The 23,164-nt window shown below is 42.6% G+C and overlaps 1 protein-coding gene across 3 annotated transcripts in view; it reads left to right on the top strand.

Annotated features, from left to right (window-relative positions):
- Positions 1 to 1,417: 1,417 nt before the first annotated feature.
- The window catches only part of GNE (glucosamine (UDP-N-acetyl)-2-epimerase/N-acetylmannosamine kinase), a 32,645-nt gene continuing 10,898 nt past the window's right edge, over positions 1,418 to 23,164 (top strand). The window contains exons 1-6 of one of the 3 annotated variants that reach the window (XM_027745235.2): positions 1,418 to 1,543; positions 15,344 to 15,552; positions 18,442 to 18,893; positions 19,919 to 20,071; positions 20,375 to 20,587; positions 21,281 to 21,368. In XM_027745235.2, the coding sequence (XP_027601036.1) occupies positions 1,493 to 1,543; positions 15,344 to 15,552; positions 18,442 to 18,893; positions 19,919 to 20,071; positions 20,375 to 20,587; positions 21,281 to 21,368 (1,166 nt within the window). In that variant the 5' untranslated portion in view covers positions 1,418 to 1,492. Of the gene's footprint in view, positions 1,544 to 11,127; positions 13,476 to 15,343; positions 15,553 to 18,441; positions 18,894 to 19,918; positions 20,072 to 20,374; positions 20,588 to 21,280; positions 21,369 to 23,164 lie in introns of those variants that run through there. The other 2 variants (XM_027745237.2, XM_027745236.2) reach the window with 2 other exon arrangements.

The following is a 23,164-nucleotide window of genomic DNA, read 5'->3' as shown; positions in this document are numbered from 1 at the left end:
AAAATTTAGGTATTTTTCTGAGACAAAGAAAGCAGAAAACAGCAAAAGAACTCACAGTTACAATATACTGAAAGAAGAATCACACAGATCTGCAAGATGTGTGTAAAATGGAGGAAAAAATACAGTATACAGTTCACAGCAAACTAACAAAATGCCTCCTTGTTCTCCAATTCTACGAGTGCCAACCCTTTTGAAGTCCTTTGTTGCTGTCTTATAGTCATTGCTTTTGTTCTGATGCTTTATTTAGCAACTTGCCTTACAGATACATAAGGATTTGTGGGATAAAATGAGCAGTTAGAAATACACTATGCTAACAAAACGCAAAAAATTATAAGCCGCCATGGCTATAAAGGGATGACTCAAAACGGATACCAGCACAGTACATTGATCTCAGGTTAAAAAAAAAATATCACAGCAATAGTCGTGGCTGCTGCTCTTGAATTGTTTGCATATAGGCATAAGCCTGGTCACAGAGGAAATGCCAGTCAGTAAAACTCCCAGGTGCTCTATACTGACCTGCTTACTGGAGTAGAGTTCTGCTATAAATTTATGTGATACGTTGAACATCTGCGTTCCAGGAAAAACAAGCAGGAAAGGAGAGAATGGCTGGAGACAAATAATTTCCCTGCAAACACGAAGGCCCATATGTCAGAATTCAAACAGCAGTCAGGAAAGAACTGCAAGTACTCCAAGACGACCCAGAAAGTCAGGGGTCACACAAGTGTCTAGGCCCATGCAGCTTGGGCCTCTGCATGAAAAGGGCGACTGCAGGGCTCCCTTGGGACAGGGCACACATGGAGGCCCCAGGACCTGACAGGGGTCAGAGGTACAGCTACAAGTAAGACAAGCAAGACACAGTCTTGTCTTGAAGACAAGAAGAAGCTGGGACCACACTTGTAAAGTTCTGACTGCTGCTGTCTTCCAGACCTTTGGAAGACTCACGTGCTCGGTGCATTACACACTTCCCAAGTTCCTTGCCTTGAGACAGCCTCAGGTTCCTGTTGTTCTGACCAGATCCTGGTAGTCTTGGTGATGTAAAACTCGCAAGATGTCATGGCTATTAGAAGGTAAAGTTCACAGAGAGGCCTCTCCTCTCCTCTCCTCTGTGCGCGCTCTGGGGATACCCCTCAGGGGAACGGCTCCCTGAGACGCAGGAGGCCACCAGAAGGCAATACCGGGGGGACGCGGAGCACAGACCCCGCTCCCCACGCCGCCCTGCAGGGATGCCGACACGGCCTTAGCGCACGCAGCGCCAAAGCCCCGGGCCCCAGCACGGCCGGACCACCCCGGCACACCCGGGCAGTCCCCTCACAGCCCGGCATCCCCGGGCCCTTCCACGGCCGCGCGCGGACCCCTCCCGGCGGAGGGCGGCGCTTGCGGGGCGGTCCCGGCGTATCCCAGCCCCGAGTGCCTCTCCCGCGGCGTGGCCCCGGCTCGGCAGCGGCAGAGCCGCCTGGGGAAGGGTCTGGGCGGCGGGGGCTCGCCGGCCGCCATGGGGACCAACGCGCCGCTGCGCCGGGAGCCGCTGGCCCGCGGCCCCCACGTAAGTGAGCGGTGCCCGCAGGGCCCGGCGGGGCGGGCGGGGCGGCGGCCGGGGCAGGCACGGGGGCAGCTCTGCCGGGAGGGCGAGGTGGGAATTCAGCCCGGGAGGGAGCTGCCCTGCCCGCTCGGAGAGAGGATGTCACGGCAGGCGCCGTCTCCAGGGCCAACGCGGGACCCGCCTCCGTACCTCCGTTCCTCCATCAGGCACACGGGATTTGGGGCCGTGCCGGCTGATGTGGTGGGCATTCAGAAGTTCTCGGGAGACCGGTGCTAAATGGTTGCCCATTTGTGCCCATTCTTTCTGGATTCCCTTGTCATTATCCAGTCCATAGCAAGCTGTGGGAAGCCAGTGACCTTCCCAAAGCTAGCACTCTGTTCCTTGTCACTGTGACTGTCTTGACCATTATTTGGGAGATGAAAAATTAGACTTACTCACATTGGGGCACTACCTGGAGGGTGGTCTTGGCAGGGTTCTGGCATTGTTAATCAGTTTTATTTTGCTGATGTACCTGTGTCAATGAGGAATGCCCCCACCATGCCAGATGCTATACAGGCACAGTGGGAAGAAAGGCATGCACCCTCCAAGGATTCACTTTCAAGCAGAATGTGGACAGGTTTTGGGAGAAGAGACATGAATGCAGGCAGGATAACAAGGCAAGTTAAGCTCTGCGGGGTAATTTTTCAGGTAGGTTTCTTCAGAAGGCATTCAGCTAACACATGAAGTCAATGCAACATTGAGGGGAAGGCAGAGGAGAGGCATACAGCAAGAAGGACAGCAAGTCCAGAAAGGCTGAGAAGGTGGCTCTGGAGAGAGAACCAAAGGGCAATCCAAGACCCACGGAGGTAGTCTTGATGCCTTGCCCCTTGGCCAGCGCTCCCACTGGAGGAAGTAGTTCTGCTGATGCTGTTGCCCCAGGCCGTTCACTTTGCCACCTGTAGAGCAGGTTTTGTGGCTGCCTGTTGGCTCTTTTAAGCTACCAGGGGCTATAGCTCTGTGCATGCATGAAGGGTGTGAAAACACGTAAGAAGTGATGTCTGCCAAAGTACAAAGCAAAAGATGTGTGCCTATTATGCAAAGAAGGCCCGTTCCATTTGAGTCTGAATGTCTCACCATGCAGTTCTTTCTCTGAAGCGTTTCTTTAGGTATCCTCCCTTTCCTCTTGTGTCCCAGCCAGCTTTGAGTTCAAATTTGGCACCAGGTCTCCCTGAAATCTGGAGGTGTTGAGAAATATCAGCTTGGATATTCACCAGTGAAGGAAACCATCTAGGATTCAGATTTAGGCTGTAAAGAAATGGATTTACCAGAAGCACTGAAAACATATCTGTTGTACTTATTTTTAAGTAAGAAATTAATTGACAGTTTTTGCCCTCTTGTAGCAGTGTTTTCCTCTGATGCTCTGAGTCCAAATCTGACACCGCCATGTCAGTACCTCAGATGTTAAAGAGTAAACTAACTCAGGGACAAAAGTGAAAATTATCAAAGCTTCCCATTCATATTAAGGAAATCAAAGGTGCTGATGAAAACTACAGAAACTTGCCTCTCCCTCAAGACTTTAAATTAGAATGTTAGTACACAAGAACTAAGTGGACTTTTTGACTTTGGAGCAGTTTCATACCAGAAGATTTCTCACATCTACTGCATTGCTCCTTAAGTGCATCACACTTAACAAGTCTACCTGGAACCTGGAGAATTTTAGCTGGTAAGAAGGTTGGCGGCCCACACTAAGGGAAATAATTAAGGAAAGTTGATTCCCATCGACACGGTGCTGCTTGCGGAAGGGGGATTTCTGTGGGCTGTGTAAAATTGACACTAGGGCAGAGTCAAGGACCTCCATAATCTTTTCCATAAACTAGCATGATTTCATGTGGTAGAAGCCAATCATAGTGATTTTTCCACTAATTGCTTAGCTTTGAAAATATGAAAACGTCCTTATCAAAATCCTGGTCAAATTGTATGCTTTTTCCTACAACTTCATTGTAAAAGATTGAGATAGATCATAGAACATTGTATGAGAAAATACAGGCATGAGAGCATGCTAAAATGTTAGTATTTCATAACTGCCTTTCAGAGACAAGAGGGTTTCAAAACACACAGGAAAAGTAAGAGGGAGAGCCTCTCACAACGTGGATTCTCATTAGCCAGATGTCAGGGACATTCAGGCCGAGTTTCTTATAAATACTGCCTCAGCAGCCAGGCCAGTCAGAAAGTGATCTCTATCCATATGATTTTGAGTAACCTCCTACATATGATTTTGAGTAACCTCTACTCTGGCACATGGAAGGCCTTGGGAAAATAGGCTGCTACTCTCTTAATAGTGTGTGGTCTTTCCTGGAGGGACTCAGCAGAGCCTATGAAGATGTATGTTGAGTTAGAACATGTATCGGAACAATTGCCCTTCCTGCAAAATCAGGGAATATTTTAGCAGTTACTTATATTTCTCTGTAATTCTGAAGTATCTTTCATTAAAACATCCAGTACTAAATCAAAGCTTTAATAAAATAACATAGATAGCAAATCCAGCTGAGTCTATCCCAGAATAACAGCTGACTCAGATGCTCTTCATGTGACTTTTTTCCCAGATAAGTATCAAAAAGAAGGAAGGAAAGAAGCAAATGGCAATTTATTATGTGGGTTGTTTTGTGGGTTTTTTTTTCCTATATGTCATCCTACATTCCAAAGATTTGCTCTTCATCATCAAAATCCTGATTTACTGTCCAAGTAAAGCATATTTACAGAAGGTTTGCTGGTTAAAGGCTTTCTATGCACTCTTTGGAGTTAGCACCTCTTTTAAAATTGTGTCCTTGTTTTTACTTTTCCTTTACTTTTGTTTCTCCTTTGGAAAAACAAAACTGTTTCTGGACGTGCTCGTAATGAAAATAAGGGCTATAGATACTCCAAAAAAAAAAATCTGAGTATAGATACTCAAAACAAAAAATTTTAATTTTGACCCAAAATTAAAGATGTACTTCTGTGTAATGCCTGATACCACTGTACTTTTGACTGGTGCTTGAGCCTTCCGTTACCTCTCTCCAAGCTTCTTCACATGGAAAACCTGAAATTGTTTCAGGAAATTATAGTAGCCATGTAATAGTTTAGGATTTATGATTGCTCTGAAAGTCAGATGATTAAAGAAGACATTTTAATAACTCATCTAATAATACCTAGTGTGTTACAAGCTTCCAAGACAGGAAGATTTAAACTTAGTGAAGGGTAGCTACACTTCTTTGCCCATTTTATGTTCTCTGTCTCTCAGAATTTCCCCATCTCTCTTCAAAACTGTAAACTGACTATATGTTTTGTACTGTGACTGTAACTTTGCAATCACATTTTCTTCTTTTATCACATTTTTTGTCTTAATGCAGTTAATACCCAAAGTCCACAAACTACACACAAAAGTAATTATTTTAATATTGAAAAAAAGATGTAAATACAGGTTTAGTCCTGACATTAGATCTTTGCTTAGCAGATTTTTTTTTTAAATCTTCTAGTAGCATTAGTAGCCCTTAAAATTAGAAATTAGCAATTATCAACGAAGGCACAATATTTCAAATATTTGTCATCTGATGGTCACATTGAAAACGCAGCTGCATGCAGATAGGATGCCATAGAACCTCAGAAGGGATAAGAGAGATGAAAAACAAAAACACTGTTTGGACAAGAAGAGCAAAGAGGAATCTCTAGACCTGTTCACAACACAGGAGGTATTTATTAATAGTGACAAGCGGATGGAGTTTGATGCAATATTCCTCCTTCCTGCCAGACATTTAACTTTCTTTTCAACCTTTCATGTCAATTGGAAGTAGAAAAATTAGGCAGTCTTAATCACCAGAACTGAGAAAGCTTAACAGAACTTCCTTTCTGGACTTCCACATATGAGAGGCATTTGCATGCTTGGTTGTTGCAAACTTGGCTGTTTATTTGCGTGGTTTCCCCAACCAGGTTTGCCTAACAAATAATTCTCCCACCACTAGCTGAGTTGGAACCTGGGATCTGGTATTTGGCAAACCTACCCCACTGTCTCACCTCGTGATGACAGCTTCCAATCAAGTTGGTTCCCTGCTGGCTTATGTCCAAATACTCTGAATATGTACAGCAGCTCTACTCATTCCTTTTGGAACATCCCCCAAGTCAAACCACGTTGTCTGCTGATCACAGGTTTCAGATGCACAGCACACTAAGAGGAAGAATTACACCACGAGAATCACCATAGCCTTGGCTGCCATCACTGTTCAAGACCAAGCTGGTTTGAAGCCAGCTTGAGTGTGTTGAACTGAGTTAGATTTCCCAGAGGATGTCTGATGTGTGTCAACATTCAGCAGCACCAATCATGGTTATTCCAGCAGGACTGAACAAGGACTGGAGCTTCAGAAGAAACAGACAAACCATAACCTTAACAGTTTTATTACAAATAAAGAAAACAGACCCTTTTGAGGGATTAAACCAATCACACAAGCAGAGTGAGTCACACAATGACAGCAAAAAGTGGGCCAGTTTCGTTATTTTTAGAGAGGGAGTGGGAAAGAAAAATTTTGTGGGTGGTTTTTTTTCAGCTGAAATTAAGATAAAGGCTCAAGTTGTTAGGGATTGAATGAAATGAAAAAAAAACACTCTCTTGAGGTTTCCAGCACTTTTTGCAGTGCTTTGTTTCCAGGCTCAGATGGATATTATCCCACTCCACACACACCCCTGAGCAAGGAATCCCGTAGAATGGAAGTTGCTTTTTTATGCAGTGCATCTACCACATCCTACAACTCTGCCTACTTATGACACACTTGACTCAAATTTTATATGATATAGGCAAGTGAAATTATATTGTAACACAGACATCAGATTTATTATATTTATTTTTATTATTATATTCATTATTACATAATTCCTTGTTATGTCAATGAGATTCACAACTCTGCTTGTTACCCAGGTTTTGATGCACCTTATTGTAACATAGAATCATAGAATTATTTAGATTGAAAAAGAACTTTTAAGATCATCTGCAAAGTCCAACTAAATCATGTCCCTAAGTGCCATATCTACACGTCTTTTAAATACCTCTAGGGATGGGGACTCCAGGACTTCCTTGGGCAGCCAGTTACAATGCTTGATAACCCTTTCAGTGAATAAATATTTCTGAATATTCAATAATAAACCTCCACTGGTGCACATCTTGAGGCCATTTCCTCTTGTGCTATCGCTTGTTACTTGGGAGAAGAAACTGATCCCCACCTCGCTACAACCTTTTAGGTATATGTAGAGAGGTATAAGCTCCCTCAGCCACTCCTCAGAAGAAAGCTCCTTTCATTGCTTTTCTTTGGACAGTATCTTCCGAAAGACAGGGAACAAATTTTCACATAGTTTTTTATTTCCTCTCCCTTGGCTGGGAATTCTGTGCCTAACAGTCTTACCTACATATAGATCCCCATTTGGTGTTAGTGTAAGACGGTGAGCAAAGATGTGAGAGATCTGTGTTGTGACTGGGGAGGGAATAAACCCCCATACTTCCCTCGGCATAGCATCTGTGTCATTGTCATCTCTTCCGTTCCTCTGGAACATCAGATATAAGCTGTGATGTGGTTGCTTACAGTTATTATTAACTGCATAGCATATGGAAGAACAACCAGGAAAATGCAGGAAGCGAAAACTTGTTATGCATTCCCTACTGTGTGTATCTGTTTATATTCTCCTTATCTCGTGTAGTATGTGTTACTTGGTCTTCTCCTATAAGGGATATTTATACTGGATTGCCTTCACAGCACGGAGCACTACTGTGCCAGAATCTTTAGAGGTTGTTGGTTTGGCTGTGCCAGAGGGACCTGCTCTTCTGAGAGCACTGTGATCCTTACCTTTAAAACTGAAGTTGCTTTCAGGTGCTTTAGGCTGGACAGTATAGAATTGACATGGACAGCTGCTTTTGAAAATCTTAGTATAAGTTTTCACTTTCTTACACTCAGCAGCTGTTTTGACATAAATAAAATGGACATAAACGAAGAGTTAGGGAGAGAAGTAATTGAAGATCTGCCTCATGTAGATATTGATTTAAAAAGTCGTATTCCTTTGCTTTCAGGAGGGAAGAAGTAACACAGTGCTTAGCACTAGTGCAGAAGATCAGAGTGCTACTGACTCTGTCCACACTGTCCATCTCCTGGACATAGTCGTGCACAGACAGTTCCAGTTCAGCACCTTTCACCTCTTTCAGGATGGCTTTCCAATGAGTCCAAGCCAGCTGCAAACCAAACCAGTTGATCTTGGTTCTTCTGTTCAAACCTTAAGCAATATGACTTCTCTTTAAAAAAGTAAGCTCCTCATCTCCAGCATTTCCCTCACTTTTTGCACTACTGTCTATTTAGTCTCTGCAGGGCCTTTACCATTTCTGCATAGCTTTTTTATAAGGAGAGGGCCAATGAATTATCTGGATACTGAGACCCTAGTCCTCTGATGAAGTCCACTACTGCCACAAGGAGGAACCCCACTACTGCCCCAAGGGCAAGAGGCCCTCTTCATTAGAGTGTCGTTAGAGATTAGAGCCCCCAGCAAAGCATAGGGCTGATCATGGGCTGAGGCTTTTCCCATCTTACCTTTCTGCATAGCATTTATCTGTCTGCTGGAAAGACTTGAGGCAGGGCTCACTTAGGAGCAAGATCAATTTCATCTTGTTTATGTAGTATGTGAGGTCAGCGGGGGAGAAATAACCAAACAGAGCATAAACTTTCTCCCATCTTCTGCACCTTATGCTGCAACATGCTGAAACACCATTAGAACATTTCCAGAAAAATCACATCAAGAGATGCACTGACGCTCTTGTAAGAATAATTAACTCTCAGTGCAGTTGCTCATAGCTGTGATAGTACTAAGTATAAATTAGAATCTGTCCATGTGTTCACACTTCCATACACTCTTGCTCAAATATGATTCAGGCCCTTCCTCAGCATTTTGTTTCAGTGAAACCAGCTGTAGATAATGCTGGTGAGCTTATCATAACTTGAAAGCATTTACAGGAGACAATTCACATTAACTTATAATGACATTTCCAGAATGCACGTAGGTTTTAAAGCAATGTGCAATATGCATAAAGGAGATCTAGTGATGCAGAGAACAATTAAGACAGTTTAAATGGGACATGAATTGTACCTAAGGTGCCTCCCAGTTCTATTACTACCTTTGGTCAGTATTTCAAGTGAAGATCTCTGGTAATTTAAGAAGTGGGCGTGCTGGAATATTCTCAATGAGTGTTTGAGGAGTTATGACTCACTGAACCATAGCTGTCTGAGGACTTTCTGAACATCACAATAAGATGTTCTTTCTAGCTCTCTGGGAAACAGTCACTTCATAATTTTAAATTCCTAAGAGCAAGTTTTAAAGGGTTTTTGCTTTAATAATCCCTTTTTAAGATTGTTTTTTTTTTTAGTTGAAGACTTCAGTATTTGTTTCTCAAAGCCTTTCTAAACAAGTATTTGTAACTGATGGAAAAGTCAACTTCTTCTCCCTGGTAAAGGCCAGGAATTCAACTATCCTATTCCTTGCATCTATTTTCCTTTAGATATGTCGGACACAGGAGTCACTCTTATGGCTAATTTTTCTACGAATTAAAGGGCGAAAGAGAAGGAATTTGAGGCCCTCAGATGTTATATGGATGAAAAAAGATAAAATCTGGACTAAAAAAACTGTGTCAAAGTGCAGGTACCAAATAGCTGATTGTTGCACAGGCTTGTTCAGATATAAGGCTCACATTAGACTGTCAGCCACACAAATGTGAGATCGATCAGAGCGATAAAAATGGGTGAAGAATTCTCATTGTACTAGGATGGTGTGACGCCAGCTACCAAAATGTTTTAGTTAGGTGTTTCCATAGCGGAATATAGGGGGCGCAAGTTGTCGTTGTTAACACATGGTGCCTAGGATATTGAAGTAGGATCCAAGTCACAGTCATGTCACTACTGCGAGAGCACTTTGACCCCAAAACACACCCAGCTTGAAAAAACAAACCACATCACTTTTATAGTCAACTGCAACACAGAGATGACCAGCTCATACATGACAGCTCATTTAACAGCTTTCTTGATTGTGCCATGTGCCAGCAAAGTCATCATTAAAGAAATGCAGGCATTCTTGGCTGAATTAACACCGAAGTCACAGAATTCTGCATCACACCCAGACACTCGTCGTGAGCTACAAGGCAGGTGCTCTGACTGTGGAGGGCTGCGGTTCCTCACAGCCTGCACCTGCAACCTGCCTTGCTGTTCCATGCACTGCTGTGGGCTGGGTCTGTCCTGGCTGTGCATCTCCTGCGGCAACCCCGCAGTTCTCTGACAGCCCTCACTGTAAAAGCTCTGAACATGACAGCGGTCCCCATTGAAGCTGTGAGATCATCCAGCAGGTTTTTTACTAGATTGCTCAGATATGTATTGCGGGGTATTCCATATATAAACCGACAGGATGAGGCTGTCCTGACTGAAGGATACGGTTTCTCGTTAGGAAGGATTTCTTCACAATAGGAAGAATTTCGTGACAGAAAAAGGCGTTTAGATACTGGAACGGATTGCCCGGGGTGGTGGTGGAGTCACCGTCCTTGTGGAGGTGTTTAAGGAAAGAGTGGACGTGGCACTCAGTGCCATGGTCTGGTCGACATCACGTCTTTCAGGCTGGGCTGGGTGATCTCGGAGATGTTTTCCAACCTAACTGGTTCTGTGATTCTGCGGAGGCAAACCTTCATGCGGCCCTACGGACTCCTCCGGGGGTCCGGCCCGCCCGGGCCGCTGGCGGCTCCTGCCCCGCAGGCCCAGCCCGCCGCAGGGGGGGCGCGGGGCCCGCCCCGCCGAGCAGACCCCGGCCCGCGGCGGGAGGGGCGCGGCCCGCGGGAAGCCGCTCCTCACTTCCTGCCGAGGCGGGTCTTCCTGCGGGCTCGGCGCGGGGAAAGGTGACCGGGAAGCGGAGCCTCTGCGACAGCCGGAGGGGCCGGGGTCGCGCAGACCGCGGCGCCGATGCGGGCCGGGGCAGGGCGGGCCGCGCCGGAGAGCGAGCGGGGGGCGGGAGGGAGCGGCGGGGCAGAGATCGGGATGGAAGTGCCCCGCCGGCAGCGCCTGCGCCTGGAGCCGGCACGGAGCGGGCGGGGGGCGGGAGAGTGTCCCAGGAGTGCGGGATTCCGCAGCCCCTGTAGTGGGAAGGTGCGCGTCCCAGGGGTGCGGGATTAGCCATTCCCTGCAGTGGGAAGGTGCGCGTCCCAGGGGTGCGGGATTAGCCATTCCCTGCAGTGGGAAGGTGCGTGTCCCAGGGGTGCGGGATTCCGCAGCCCCCGCAGTGGGAAGGTGCGCACGGGCGGTGTCCGGGGGGTGCAGGCGTGGGTTTTCCCGGGCTGTGAGGGATGTGGAAGGGAGGGAGTACCAGCGCAGCCCCTGCACGTGGGTAGCAAGGGAGTGGCCTTAAGCTGTGGCAGGGGAGGTTTAGATTTGATATTAGTAAAATGATCTTCATGCAGGCGGTGGTTGGGCACTGGAACGTGCTCCCCAGGGAAGTGGTCATGGCACCAAGCCTGACAGAGTTCAGGGAGTGTTTGGACAACGCTCTCGGGCACATGGTGTGACTCTTGGGGATGGGCCTGAGCGGGGCTAAGGGTTGGACTCAGTGATCCTTGTGGGTCCCTTCCAGCTCAGAATATTCTATGATTCTAAGCATATCGATATGCTGGAGAGGCATAGGGGGTTGATCCCTCACACTAGGAAGGGACCCAGTGAAGAGGTCAGTCCCATCCGTGAGGGAAAATGGTGGGAAGGGTTTCTTGCCCTAGGACGCACACAGGGTGATAAGTGCTTTCCCACCCACACAGAGGTGTTAGAGGGTGTCTGAAGGGTGTGTAGTCACCTCCACTGGGATGCAGGAGCAGGCCCGGAGTGTGTGTGCAGGCAGGCAGTGTAGAACTGATGGCTCCATGGGTAAAGAAGGGTGGCGGGAACACACATACTGGTGCATGGAGTTTGGGGCAGAATATCCTGCATGCTTGCCACGCAGCAAAGCGAGTGGGAAGATGAAATGACCCCAAACACACAGGCATATGCAGAGTGTAGAGACTGTGGGAGTGTTGCAGGCTCTTTGATTTTGAAAAACATCACTTCAGAGGTGCAGATGTAGAATATACACATAGTGTAATTTTTTTATGAAACACTGATGAAGACATATCTAGTGCACTTCAGACTACTAACAGAAACAGTAGCTTCCTTGGTCACTTCAAAGGCTGGCCCAGAATTTCCCAGTCTCAGAAAGTCCTTGAACCTCCAATAGTCTAAAAGCCTTAGGATGGAATATGGAAGAGCAGTAAACCAAAGGTGTAGAGATTAATTATTTCAAGTAGTCCTTCATGGATCACTGTTTTATTTCTTTTCCTTTCTGCTAAAGATTGTTAGTCCCTGCAAGGTGGAAGAGGTAGATCTTGGAAGAGGAAGATCCCCAGGCTAGAGAATGCTGTGTAGATAAAACTCAGTATATCATCAAACACCTGGAAACTCAGAGACAGCTGAAGTGATTAATTATTTCAAGTAATTTTGGTGAACAGTTCTGAAAATAGATGATTTGCCTGCAGAAGCTGTTAATAAATTCCAAAATATAGTGGCAACAAAATTATGTAGCTAGGACATTACAGCTCTGCTTGAAGGAATTTACTATTAGTGGCTGAAGGGACTTTGCCATTACTTGTTGGCAGCGAATGCTATCTGAAAATACAGAATTATTTTTGCTTTGGGTTCAGAATAGGTCAGAGCCAGGATAGAATTATATGTGTTATTGAACTGTATGTAGCCATACATCACATGTTCCTTTAGAAAATGTCCAGCTTAACCTGAAAAGCAGTAGACTAGTTTAATTAGTGGTAAATTTCCACACAGAGTTACCACTTATATTGCATTATTACCTCCCTTTTGCTAGGATAAATATTGTGGTTCTTCAGGTGTTTAAAATGAACAGCAATAGAAAAACTGCACCAAGGGCAGTGCATGGCTTACTTGGCAGCTTTTTGAAACTATTGTGGTACAGAGTTATAAGGCTGTACTAAAAATAATTCTGCTTTGGGGCGTACTGAAACTGTAATTTAGCAGAAGTTGAAGTGCACAAATACCAGGAATTGCTTTTGATTCTAGTCAATTCATATGTATTTGAAGTGTCTCCACATCTGCCTCCAAAATTATTTCAAGAGACGCTTACTGCAGCCAGAACCAACTGTAGTTGAATGTGCTCTGTGTGGCTGGAAAGATATGTGGTCTAGTGATTCAGTTCTGTTGGATCTCTAGGTATGATGCAGCGTGAGATATACTTTTTTTTACAACTTAACAGACTCGCTGTTTTAGGAGATGGTATTTTCTGGGTTTGGATTCAAGGATTGTAGAATTTTAAGCAATGCTTGAAGATAAAGGAGGACAGAAATTTTTCCACTTCTTAAAAGCCTTCATTGCATAAATGAAGAAGTAACTGCTTTGTCAGAGGGACATGATGGTCCTAGCTGAGGCAGGTAACTTGGAATTAGCAAACTCTGGGTAAATTTGCTTTGTCACTTCCTTACTCTGTGCCCTTCTACTTTAGCTTCTCAGTTCATACAGTATAGGATATGTATGGAGCAGTGGCTGACTTGAAGGGTCTTCTGAGAGATTTGCTTCTAATATTGTTCGTGCAGTTTCAGAGACAAGCTTATAGATGTGTCAGAAGTGGTCTTCACATCTTGAACATGGTTTTATTTTAATTAGTGTCTGCTTTTACATTTATAATGACTGGATGTCCTGCTCAAAACCAGCTCCAGAAAGAGGTTGTTTTAGAAATGAGGAAAAGCAGTGGTTCAGTTATATCTGAGTCTGGCTAATGTGATTTGAGGTTTCACTCAGTGATACAGGATAACGCACTCTCTGACTCATGTTTATACAGCATCTAAAATCCTGAAAACTACTCTCCCTACATTTTCAACGTGAGTTACTGAATTTCTTACGTACATTAAAATATTTCAAGCATGCTGGACAAAAAGAAGGGCAAGATTAAATTGAAACAGCTATCATGTATGCACATAGGTGCAGATACTTTCAGCATGAATAAATAATTAATTTTCCTGAAGGATTATCATCTGATCCTTTGGAAGTGTAAAACAGTAATTAATTAACATATTACTGTTTATGTAACATTCAAATGTAAATCCAAATGAAGGGGCTTGATATAAACGAAATAATGTTTATTACTTTGTGGCTGAATCCATAAAACCCAGCTTAAGTAGTCATCATGGTAATCAAAAGCTGAAATTCCAGGCTGTGTCTGTTCCACTGAAGTTGTATGGAGTAGCCATGTCTGCTTTGTTTGAGTAAATGCCATTTCTTATGAGCTTAGTCATGGGAGCCATCTTTGCTTTTTGTCACCTCAGTTTTATTCTGAAAGCTAGAGTAAACCACTCTTTCAGGAGCCACAGTTTTTGGAGTTTAACTAGAGAAAACATGACTAGCAGTCAATAGTTTTGTTGAGCCATAGTGAATTGCAAGTGGAGATCAGAAATATCTTTGACAATCTGGCATAGTTTCCTGACCACCTTAACATTACTATTATACCAAAGCATCACTTCTCATCTTGTGTGATAAAACCTGAACTAATCTGGGTTAAAAATAGGGAAATCTTGAAAAATTGCTGAATTTTCTAAGTTTCTTAAGAGTGAGATGTCACAGTAGCCTTTCTTTTGGAACTTTACTGAAAAAATCTAAGTGTAGTCTAAAAGGAGTATGAAATGACAATACACACATGACAATACTAAAAGGAGCAATTTCGTGCTTCTTTTACTATTGTCATGCTTGTGTAGCAACTGCTCAGAAAGAGCTTCCCTAGCTGACAAAACCAATAGAGATTGATACTGCTCTGAGTCAGAGATAAGCAACCCTTGTGCGTTAATCTGGAAGAAGTTTATTTGCCGTTTTAAATGGAGTGAAAATCTGACATAACATTAGATTTCATACCAAAAGGATGACACTTACTTAAAATACTGTTATGTTTGAAAGGAGGGGAAAAAAAAAAAACACAAAACAACAACAAAAAAACAAACAAACAAACAAAAACCCAAACACCACCTTATAAATGGTGGGTCAGATAAACTCTTGCTAACACTTTCGTAATTTCTGTTTGCGGGGAGAGGAAATTTGGGTTATTTGGGGGTATTTTATATATATAGATATATTTATATATATATATATGTATATTTTTGAACAGGCTTATTGTAACCCAGTACTGTATTAGTGAATATCTTAATGTACTTTGGCCTACAAAGCAGTATGTAAGGGTTTAGAAGTCAATGTTTAACTTGCCTTACCTGACCAAAATGTGTTTAACAAAGACATGTAAACCAACTCAGTCAAAAACTTTCTCTTTTTCATTCATGGAGTCTCTCAGTGGATGCATCTGAGCAATTTGTTCCATTCTGTGGTTTTGGAATATGAGATTTTCTTTCTTTCGTGCTAAGGCACAGTAATTTTTCTACTTATTCAGAGGTTTCCATCTGAACAGGGAAAATTACTGTTTAATTACAGCTGAACTTCATAATACTTAAATATGGTTTACACAGAGTTTTTATATATTATTTCTAGAAATAGGGATATTGAGTTTTAACTAAAAAAAAAAGTCTTATTTTCTAAAATTTTCTGATGATACGTACTTTAAGGTATTAATTGTCTGTTATCAATGGATTGGTTACTGTGTGTCCACAGTTCTGGACTGTACTTGTGTGTACTGTTCATGAAGTGTACCCTTTACTGCAAGTAAATGACTATTACTAATGACACACTTTTTTTTTCTCTGTTATGCCAGGAAGTGTACTTCAAGAATCTTTCGAAACAGAAACAAAAGGAAGTCATGGAGAAGAATGGAAACAACCACAAACTTCGTGTTTGTGTTGCTACTTGCAACCGTGCTGATTATTCAAAATTAGCTCCCATTATGTTTGGTATTAAGGCAGAACCACAGTTTTTTGAGCTTGATGTCGTAGTGCTTGGTTCCCACCTGATTGATGATTATGGGTAAGGTGAATTTTTATCTTTCTACTGATCTGTTTCTGGGGTGTTAGCAATGATACCGTGAATGTTAGGTAAAAAGAGTCTTGGGATTGTCAGTGTAAGCAACAAAGTTCTAAGATTTTTTTTCAGATTCCGTTTTATTTTGTGGCTCCTTCTGAGATTGCATATTTCTAGGATTTTTTCAACCAGTCTTGGAATTTTAGAAAGTTTTCTTTAAATGCTGTAATCGAGCTCTTCAGCAGGATCACAGACTGTATGAAGTAAGAAACTCAGTTCCTTCATTTTTCTGTAAGAATCTGGTGATTATCGAATGAAAATGTGCTACAGTTTTTCAATTTTCACAGAGAAAAGATACTCCTCAGTCATTTTAAGTTGCAGCTCTTCCACTTTGCATAGTTATTGGACAAAGTACTTACGTATTCCATATCCCAGGGGAATACTGTTAGTTCTCACTTCCAGGACCGTGGAGGTAGGAAAGGGTGGTTGTCTCTTTCTGACAAAATAAATAACTGATAGATATATTAGGTATGGTCAGGCAGGGAAGATTAGGGTCCCCCTCCATAACACTTCACCAGTAAGCAGTCAGATCACCTTCCTGGGAGAATGAAATGTCTTGGTCTAAATTCCTTCCTTTGGAAGGGCTTCCCACATGCCAGGTGAAAAGGACAGAAGGAACAGCATGCATATTCTTGCTGGGATTGTGGTTGGTTTTCCTCTGGCTGCATTTGCCAGATTGGGCTCAGTAAGTGGAGTAGATAGGAAAACACTTACTTTGCAAGACAAAATCAGACTTTAGCTTAAAGTCTGCAGCATATCAGCATTTCTGAACTTTTAGAAATGTATAAGCATATCTTCAAGTAAAGACACTTTTTGGTCTTTGCAATGAGAAATTTTGGCATTTTTTTAAGTTAGGATGGGAGGAAGTTATATTATGTCAATCTGCTAAAACAGGAATTTCCACTGGTGACCGTTCTCTTTCTGCATGTTATAGTGCTCTGTTCCTTGCTTTGTGCTGGACATTGTTTCCATCCAACAACATGGCAAGGTGAATTCAAGGCCACAAAACTAACCTGATCCGAAACAAAACCAGACAAGAAAGAAAAAAACAAACTTCCTGACAGGTTAGCATGTTGGATTGCATCCTGTCTGATTGGAGAAATACAATAATCCCTTTCATTTGCTAATGAGGAGAAACATCGCCCTGATTTTTCTATATTCCATGATCCTTTGCTGTCTGCAAGACTTGTGCAAAATAATATGAAATACTTCTTTCCCAGTTCCAAGGTGTTTAGCATTTGTTTCTCTTATAAATGAGTTGTAATGCACAAAGCAATCAATAGAGATTTTGATCTGACAAATGATGTTGCTGTTAGTTGCTTTGTGATAAGCATCCTAAAACCAAGGTACTGCTTGGTTTTGTTTTTTTTTTAGGACCTAGCCCTGCAATCCTTAATCTGGGGAATCCTAGGGATATGTGTTCTAGGGATGTGAGGAGGGTAGTCAACAGCAGCAGAAATCAAATGACAGTGATCCTGTGAAATGTTTGTCACTGAAATGTGTGGAGGATAGTAAAAGAAACAAAACCATCAGAAATGCACAAACATTTGTTCCCTAGATTTTGACCTTTCAAAAGGCAAAAAAAATAGAAGCAAAGAGAAGGAAGTTTTTTTGAGGTAAATGCACGTAATAGAGAAAAAGGCAGGTATGTGAAGGGTATTTTTAAGTGGAGTTGGAAATATAATGCAGCTTTATGCTATAAAAATCTGAGCCACTTCATTCAGTAAAACAAAAAGGATTTGCCTTTAAAAAAAAAACAAAACAAAAAACCAAAAAGAAATACAAATTACCTTACAAGTTACTTGTAGGCATTATATCCTGTGTTACAGCAGTGAGCAGAATCAAATAGATAAATAGATAGAGTTTCCTTTAGTTATGCAGAATGGGGATCACTTCTTTACTTGAGTTGGAGCACTTTATAGTCTTTGCCATCTCAGCTCAGCTTGCAGATTGTGAACTGCTAAGTTGCAGAATATGAGTCAAAGAGTAAATTTAATGAAAATTAAATCCAGTTTAAATCAGTTTAAAAATGTAATCCTTTTACTAAGACAGTGAATGTCGGATGGATTGAAAACAAAATTGGAAAACTTCTGTGTTTTTTCTCTCACGGTCCAGACAGGAATTCCAGTAGTGTGCAGACTGCTAAGGTCAGTTTTAGCGACTGTTGTAAACAGGTAATTTTATGCAGATGTGTGATCTCTTCTATTTCACATACATTACTGTAAACAATAATAATTCTCAGTATTCAAGGAATGTTTTAACTTTCTTACTGCGGACTAAAGCTGGTAGTATGTGTGGAAAAACTTTTTTTCTTTGGTGTGAAAGCCTGTTTTCCGTTGAACATAAGGCTTTGTGCAGAGTCTTGATACAGCTCAAATATAGAATGTGAATAATATATCCTAGCTGCAGGATGTTTTCCTTGAGCATACAGGCCTCAGCTTTGCGTTGTATCTGTTGTATTTATACAGTTGTCCAGTGAAGTCGATAAACATACCTTTTCTGAAAGGAAATTGTGCCATATCTATTCTCTGAAAGGCTCTGCAAACACATGAACAAAGAGTTTGATTTTTGAGGATTTCCAGAACATGTTCAGCCAATCTCCTCATTAAAGATGTCTAGAAAAACTTGATGCTTGCAATATGAGAGAGAATCTTCACATGGATGAGAATATTCTGTTAAAATCTTAAAAACCAATTTTTCTTAAAGAAGGAGATGTGATAAGCAAGCCTTTGTTCAAACCCCAGTGCAGCTGTTCCAATTTGCATTTATTTTGTCAGGCTGTGTTGCTGTAAAACCAAGTTGTGTTTACTCTCACCCTTCTTCTCTTACCTTCAGTAATACCTATCGTATGATTGAACAAGATGACTTCGACATCCATACAAGATTACACACCATTGTGAGAGGGGAGGATGAGGCAGCTATGGTGGAGTCAGTGGGCCTTGCATTAGTCAAGTTACCAGATGTCCTCAACCGCCTGAAACCTGACATAATGATAGTTCACGGGGACAGATTCGACGCTCTGGCCCTGGCCACATCTGCAGCCCTGATGAACATTCGCATCCTCCACATCGAGGGTGGGGAGGTCAGTGGGACCATCGATGACTCCATCAGACATGCCATAACCAAGCTGGCCCATTACCACGTGTGCTGCACGAGGAGTGCAGAGCAGCATTTGATAGCCATGTGTGAAGACCACGACCGCATCCTTTTGGCGGGCTGTCCCTCATATGACAAGCTTCTCTCTGCCAAAAACAAGGACTACATGAGTATTATACGCGTGTGGCTAGGTAAGCAGTCCGCTTTTTATGTTTTTCCTGTGACTTTCAACACTAGACAGACTCAGTAACTAGGTTAGCAGTCAAAAAAACCAATATATTTGATAATAGTACCTGGTATTTCTTTCTTTCTACGTTTCCTTTCTTTTTCTTTTGTTGTGTAGCCTGCCTTGTATAGCCAAAAAGCTCCAAATCTGTCCTGGTGAACACTTCTGCTCCTTTTGTCAAGTCGAAAAAGTAACTCCTTAAATGGGTAATTTCTCTGGGCTGAACAACTGAAAAACAGAACAGTCTTACATGAACAGTTATTTTCGTGTAAAGGATGTGTTTAAATAGAGTCAAAGCTGTTCAGGCCTAATATAAAAAGAAAATCTAACAGAATTTGTATTACGAGCTTTTTTTTGAGCAATGCACTGCAACAAGGCAACATGCACCAAAGGGTTTTGGTGTTTCACTTTCATTGACTTACAAATCCTGTAAACAATGGGGGGTTGTGCTTTCTTTTTATCTTTAACAAAGCAGTCTCCTATAGGGCGCACTAACCTGTGTAGTTGGAAGCTGGAGTCTTTTTTGATCAGTATGTTTTGCAGATCAGTTTCTATCACATGTACTAAAACAAGTATGACTGACTGTTTTAAAGAAATGGAAATGAAGTTTTGCTTGAGGATGGACAAGTGACGGAAAACCAGAGCAGCTTCAGGATTTATTGCAGGTTTACACTGTTGTGAGAACAGTTCCTTGATCCTGGTATAGTCTTGCAAAGCTTTAGAGGTAGGCTTGCAAGTTAACGGTTTGTTGAGGTTTAGGTAGTGGTCTCTATAAAGTTATGTGATGTGCTTAGAGAGGCAAATAACAGGGTAGATCACCCTGTAACTCCCTTCAGGTTTATTGTAGCATTGATACTTACGTGTTAGGTATCCCATTCAGTGCCTTAACTCTTCAGGCTTTCACATCAGTATTTTCAAAAGTATGACCTTCCTTCCTCTTGGTATTCCATGACAATTAAAAAAGTTCTTTCTTTGCCTCCATTTGGACAGGTGAAGATGTCAAAACTAGAGATTATATAGTTGCTCTGCAACATCCTGTAACCACAGATATTAAACATTCCATAAAGATGTTTGAGCTGACACTAGATGCACTCATCTCCTTCAACAAGAGAACACTTGTTCTGTTCCCTAATGTGGATGCAGGTGAGTAGAATACCTTCGTGACAGAGGGACACATAAAAGGGTGCTTTAGAAGGGAAGTCATGTGACATGTAGGAGCAATATTAGTGCCTCGTAAATTAACTTCAAACTATGAAGAGGCTTTTGCAGTGGATTTTTGGGTCAAACATGGGCTCATGTACCTAGCTATGCAACTTAAATAATAAGAGAACAAAACTTACTGAGAGCTGGCAACTGAGTGAATGGCTAGTGCTGTCTCCTTTACTTGTCTGGACTTCCATTTTAAAATAGAACTTGAGTAATTTATTCTACCTTGTTTTTCTGCAGGAAGCAAAGAGATGGTTCGCGTGATGAGGAAGAAGGGCATCGAACATCATCCCAATTTTCGGGCAGTAAAGCATGTCCCATTTGACCAGTTCATTCAGCTGGTTGCTCATGCTGGTTGTATGATTGGTAACAGCAGCTGTGGTGTCAGAGAGGTGGGAGCATTTGGTACACCTGTCATTAACCTGGGGACACGTCAGACGGGAAGAGAAACAGGTACGTGTTTGCTTGAATGATTTCCTTCTGGTTCTGAGGGGTTTTTTTTTTCCTTCCCAGGATAAAGTCAAATGAACACTTAATAGAGGCCATCTTGCAGTATCAGCACAACGTGATTTTTCACCCATTTTGAAGCTTCACTTGCTATACCTCTATCATGCTAGTCCTGCTTATGTGTGTTACATAAGATAATGGGGCTTTTATCTATAGACAAGTGAAAATATATCTCCATTTGCAGTGAATTCCATTTAGCAGAATAGGTAACTAATTGTTTTACTTCATAGCTAATTTGATGTTTGATAAGTATAAAAATTTCACTTCCAAAATATGAACTGTTCACCACTTCAGGTACAGTTCAGGTGAAGTAGTTGTATTGTGGGATTTCAGGAATACAGACAAGGCCCAAATAGCCATTTATCCCGTTTTCATTTGTGCATTGTTAATAATAGAGTTCTGTGGAACAGAAACACTTGCTTGTGTTCTGTAGTACAGGATATTGTATCATAGGTGTCACCATTGCTTTATTGGGAGCAAGGGGGGGCACATAATTGATACAGAGCAACGTTGATCTGGTGGGCATCTTTCCTCCTCAGAAGAAAGAAAAGTAATTTTTTTCATTTCTAAAGCAGTTCTTATTCTCTAATGTAATTTGAGGAACTGATCTGTCCTATTTTGTTGACTTTTGTCATCTAGGTGAAAATGTTCTTCACGTTCGTGATGCTGATACACAGGATAAGATTTTGCATGCTCTACAGCTTCAGTTTGGTAAGCAATATCCATGGTGAGTACAGTTGTCTTAATTCATCTGAAGGGATGTTAAAGCAGTGGAGTAAAAGGCATTTAGTCCTGAGGTGGTTCACTGTATTTGATGGGAGTGCTTTTAACGTGCTAATCTGAGGTTACAAATTATTTTTGTTTCCGAATCATAGTGCAATGTCTGGTATGCACATTCATATTTGTAGAGCAAAATGTCACTCGTAATGTTTTGATATAACTAGTAATTTAACATTCAACAGAAAGTCAAGAGGACAAAATTCGTATGTTAACTTAGATAGCATGATTAAGAGAGCTTGTTCCACAGGAGCAGCGTGGGGGGGAGAACATCCCATGTGCCTACATCTGCCTTGTGCCTGAAGGACACTTTTTCATGTGGGTACAGATGATGCCACAAGCCAAAAAATGAGCAGGATCAAGGAATACCGTGAAGGCCTGGCAAGGCACATAAAAAGCATCACTGTCCCAGTCATCTTCTCATCTGTCCTACTGGTTAGAGAAATGGGAACAGCCAGAAGCAGACACAATGCAGCTCGACATTTGGCATTGTGGCTGGTGCCATTGAGAAGGTTTTGGCTTTCAGGACAAGGGGTTGTACTTTAATGATTGTATCCTATTAGGATGTGATGGGATCCACCTGTCTAAAAAGGGCAAGAGAATCTTTGGCAGCAGGCTGGCCAGTTTTGGTGAAATGGGCTTTAAACTGAAGGACTCAGGGTTGGGGTTCAAAGTGGCAATGCTTGTGCCATTGCTTCCTCCTGGGGAGTAGGTCATACCAACCAGTGCATAGAATAAGATAAGAATCATAGGGCTAAACACATCAAGGGTGTTTATGGCAGTGGTGAATCCTCTTATACCCCTTCAAGCAACCCCATTGCCTGATCCTCTCTGAAGTGGCTGTATGCAAATGTGTGCAGCATGGACAATAAACAAGAACAGTCATAGGCCGTGATCTCATTGCAATTACTGAGACATGGTGGGATAGCTCACAACTGGAATGTTGTCATGGATGGGTATGTACTTTTTAGAAAGAACAGGTCAGCGAAGTTGCTCTTTATGTGAGAGAGCAACTGGAATGTATCGAGCTCTACCCAGGGGCAGGTGAACAAGTTGAGAGTTTATGGGTAAGAATTAAGGGACAAGCTAATAAGGGTGATACCGTTGTGAGTGTTTACTACAGACCACCTGATCAGGAGGAGGAAGTTGATGAGGCTTTCTCTGGGCAGCTGGAAATAGCCTTGCAGTCACAGGCCCTGGTTCTCCCAGGGGACTTTGACCAGCCTGGTGTTTGTGGGAGGGATGACGCAGTTCGGCACGCACAGTCCACGAAGTTCCTGCAGATCACTGAAGATAACTTTTTAATGCGAGTGGTGGAGGAGCCAATGATGAAAGGCTAGACCTTGTACTAGCCAGCCAGGAGGGACTGGTTGAAGATGTGGAGGTTGGAGGCAGCCTTGGGTGCAGTGAGCATGAGATGGTGGAACTCGGCATCTTGCATGGGGGAAGCAAAACAGTAAGCAGGACCAGAGCCCTAAACTTCCAGAGAGCTAACTTTGGCCTCTTCAAAGACCTGGTTGGAGGAATCCCATGGATTAGGGCTCTAGAAGAGAAAGGATTCCCAGAGAGCTGGTCATTGTTTAAGCACCACTACTGCCGAACTCAAGAAAAGTGTGTCCCCATGAGCAAGAAATCAGACAAATGGAGCAGGAGACATGTGTGGATGAGCAGGAGGCTTCTAGTAAATCTCCAAACAAAAAAAAAACTATGGAATGATGGAAAAAGGGACAGGCCACGTGGAAGGAC

Source organism: Pipra filicauda, unplaced genomic scaffold (assembly GCF_003945595.2).
Source record: "Pipra filicauda isolate LSUMZ 115617 unplaced genomic scaffold, ASM394559v2 scaffold208_size1342795_pilon, whole genome shotgun sequence".
In the NCBI taxonomy this organism is placed as follows: domain Eukaryota; kingdom Metazoa; phylum Chordata; class Aves; order Passeriformes; family Pipridae; genus Pipra; species Pipra filicauda.
Note: the sequence above shows the minus strand (reverse complement) of the source record. Positions and strands in the feature narration are given on the sequence as shown.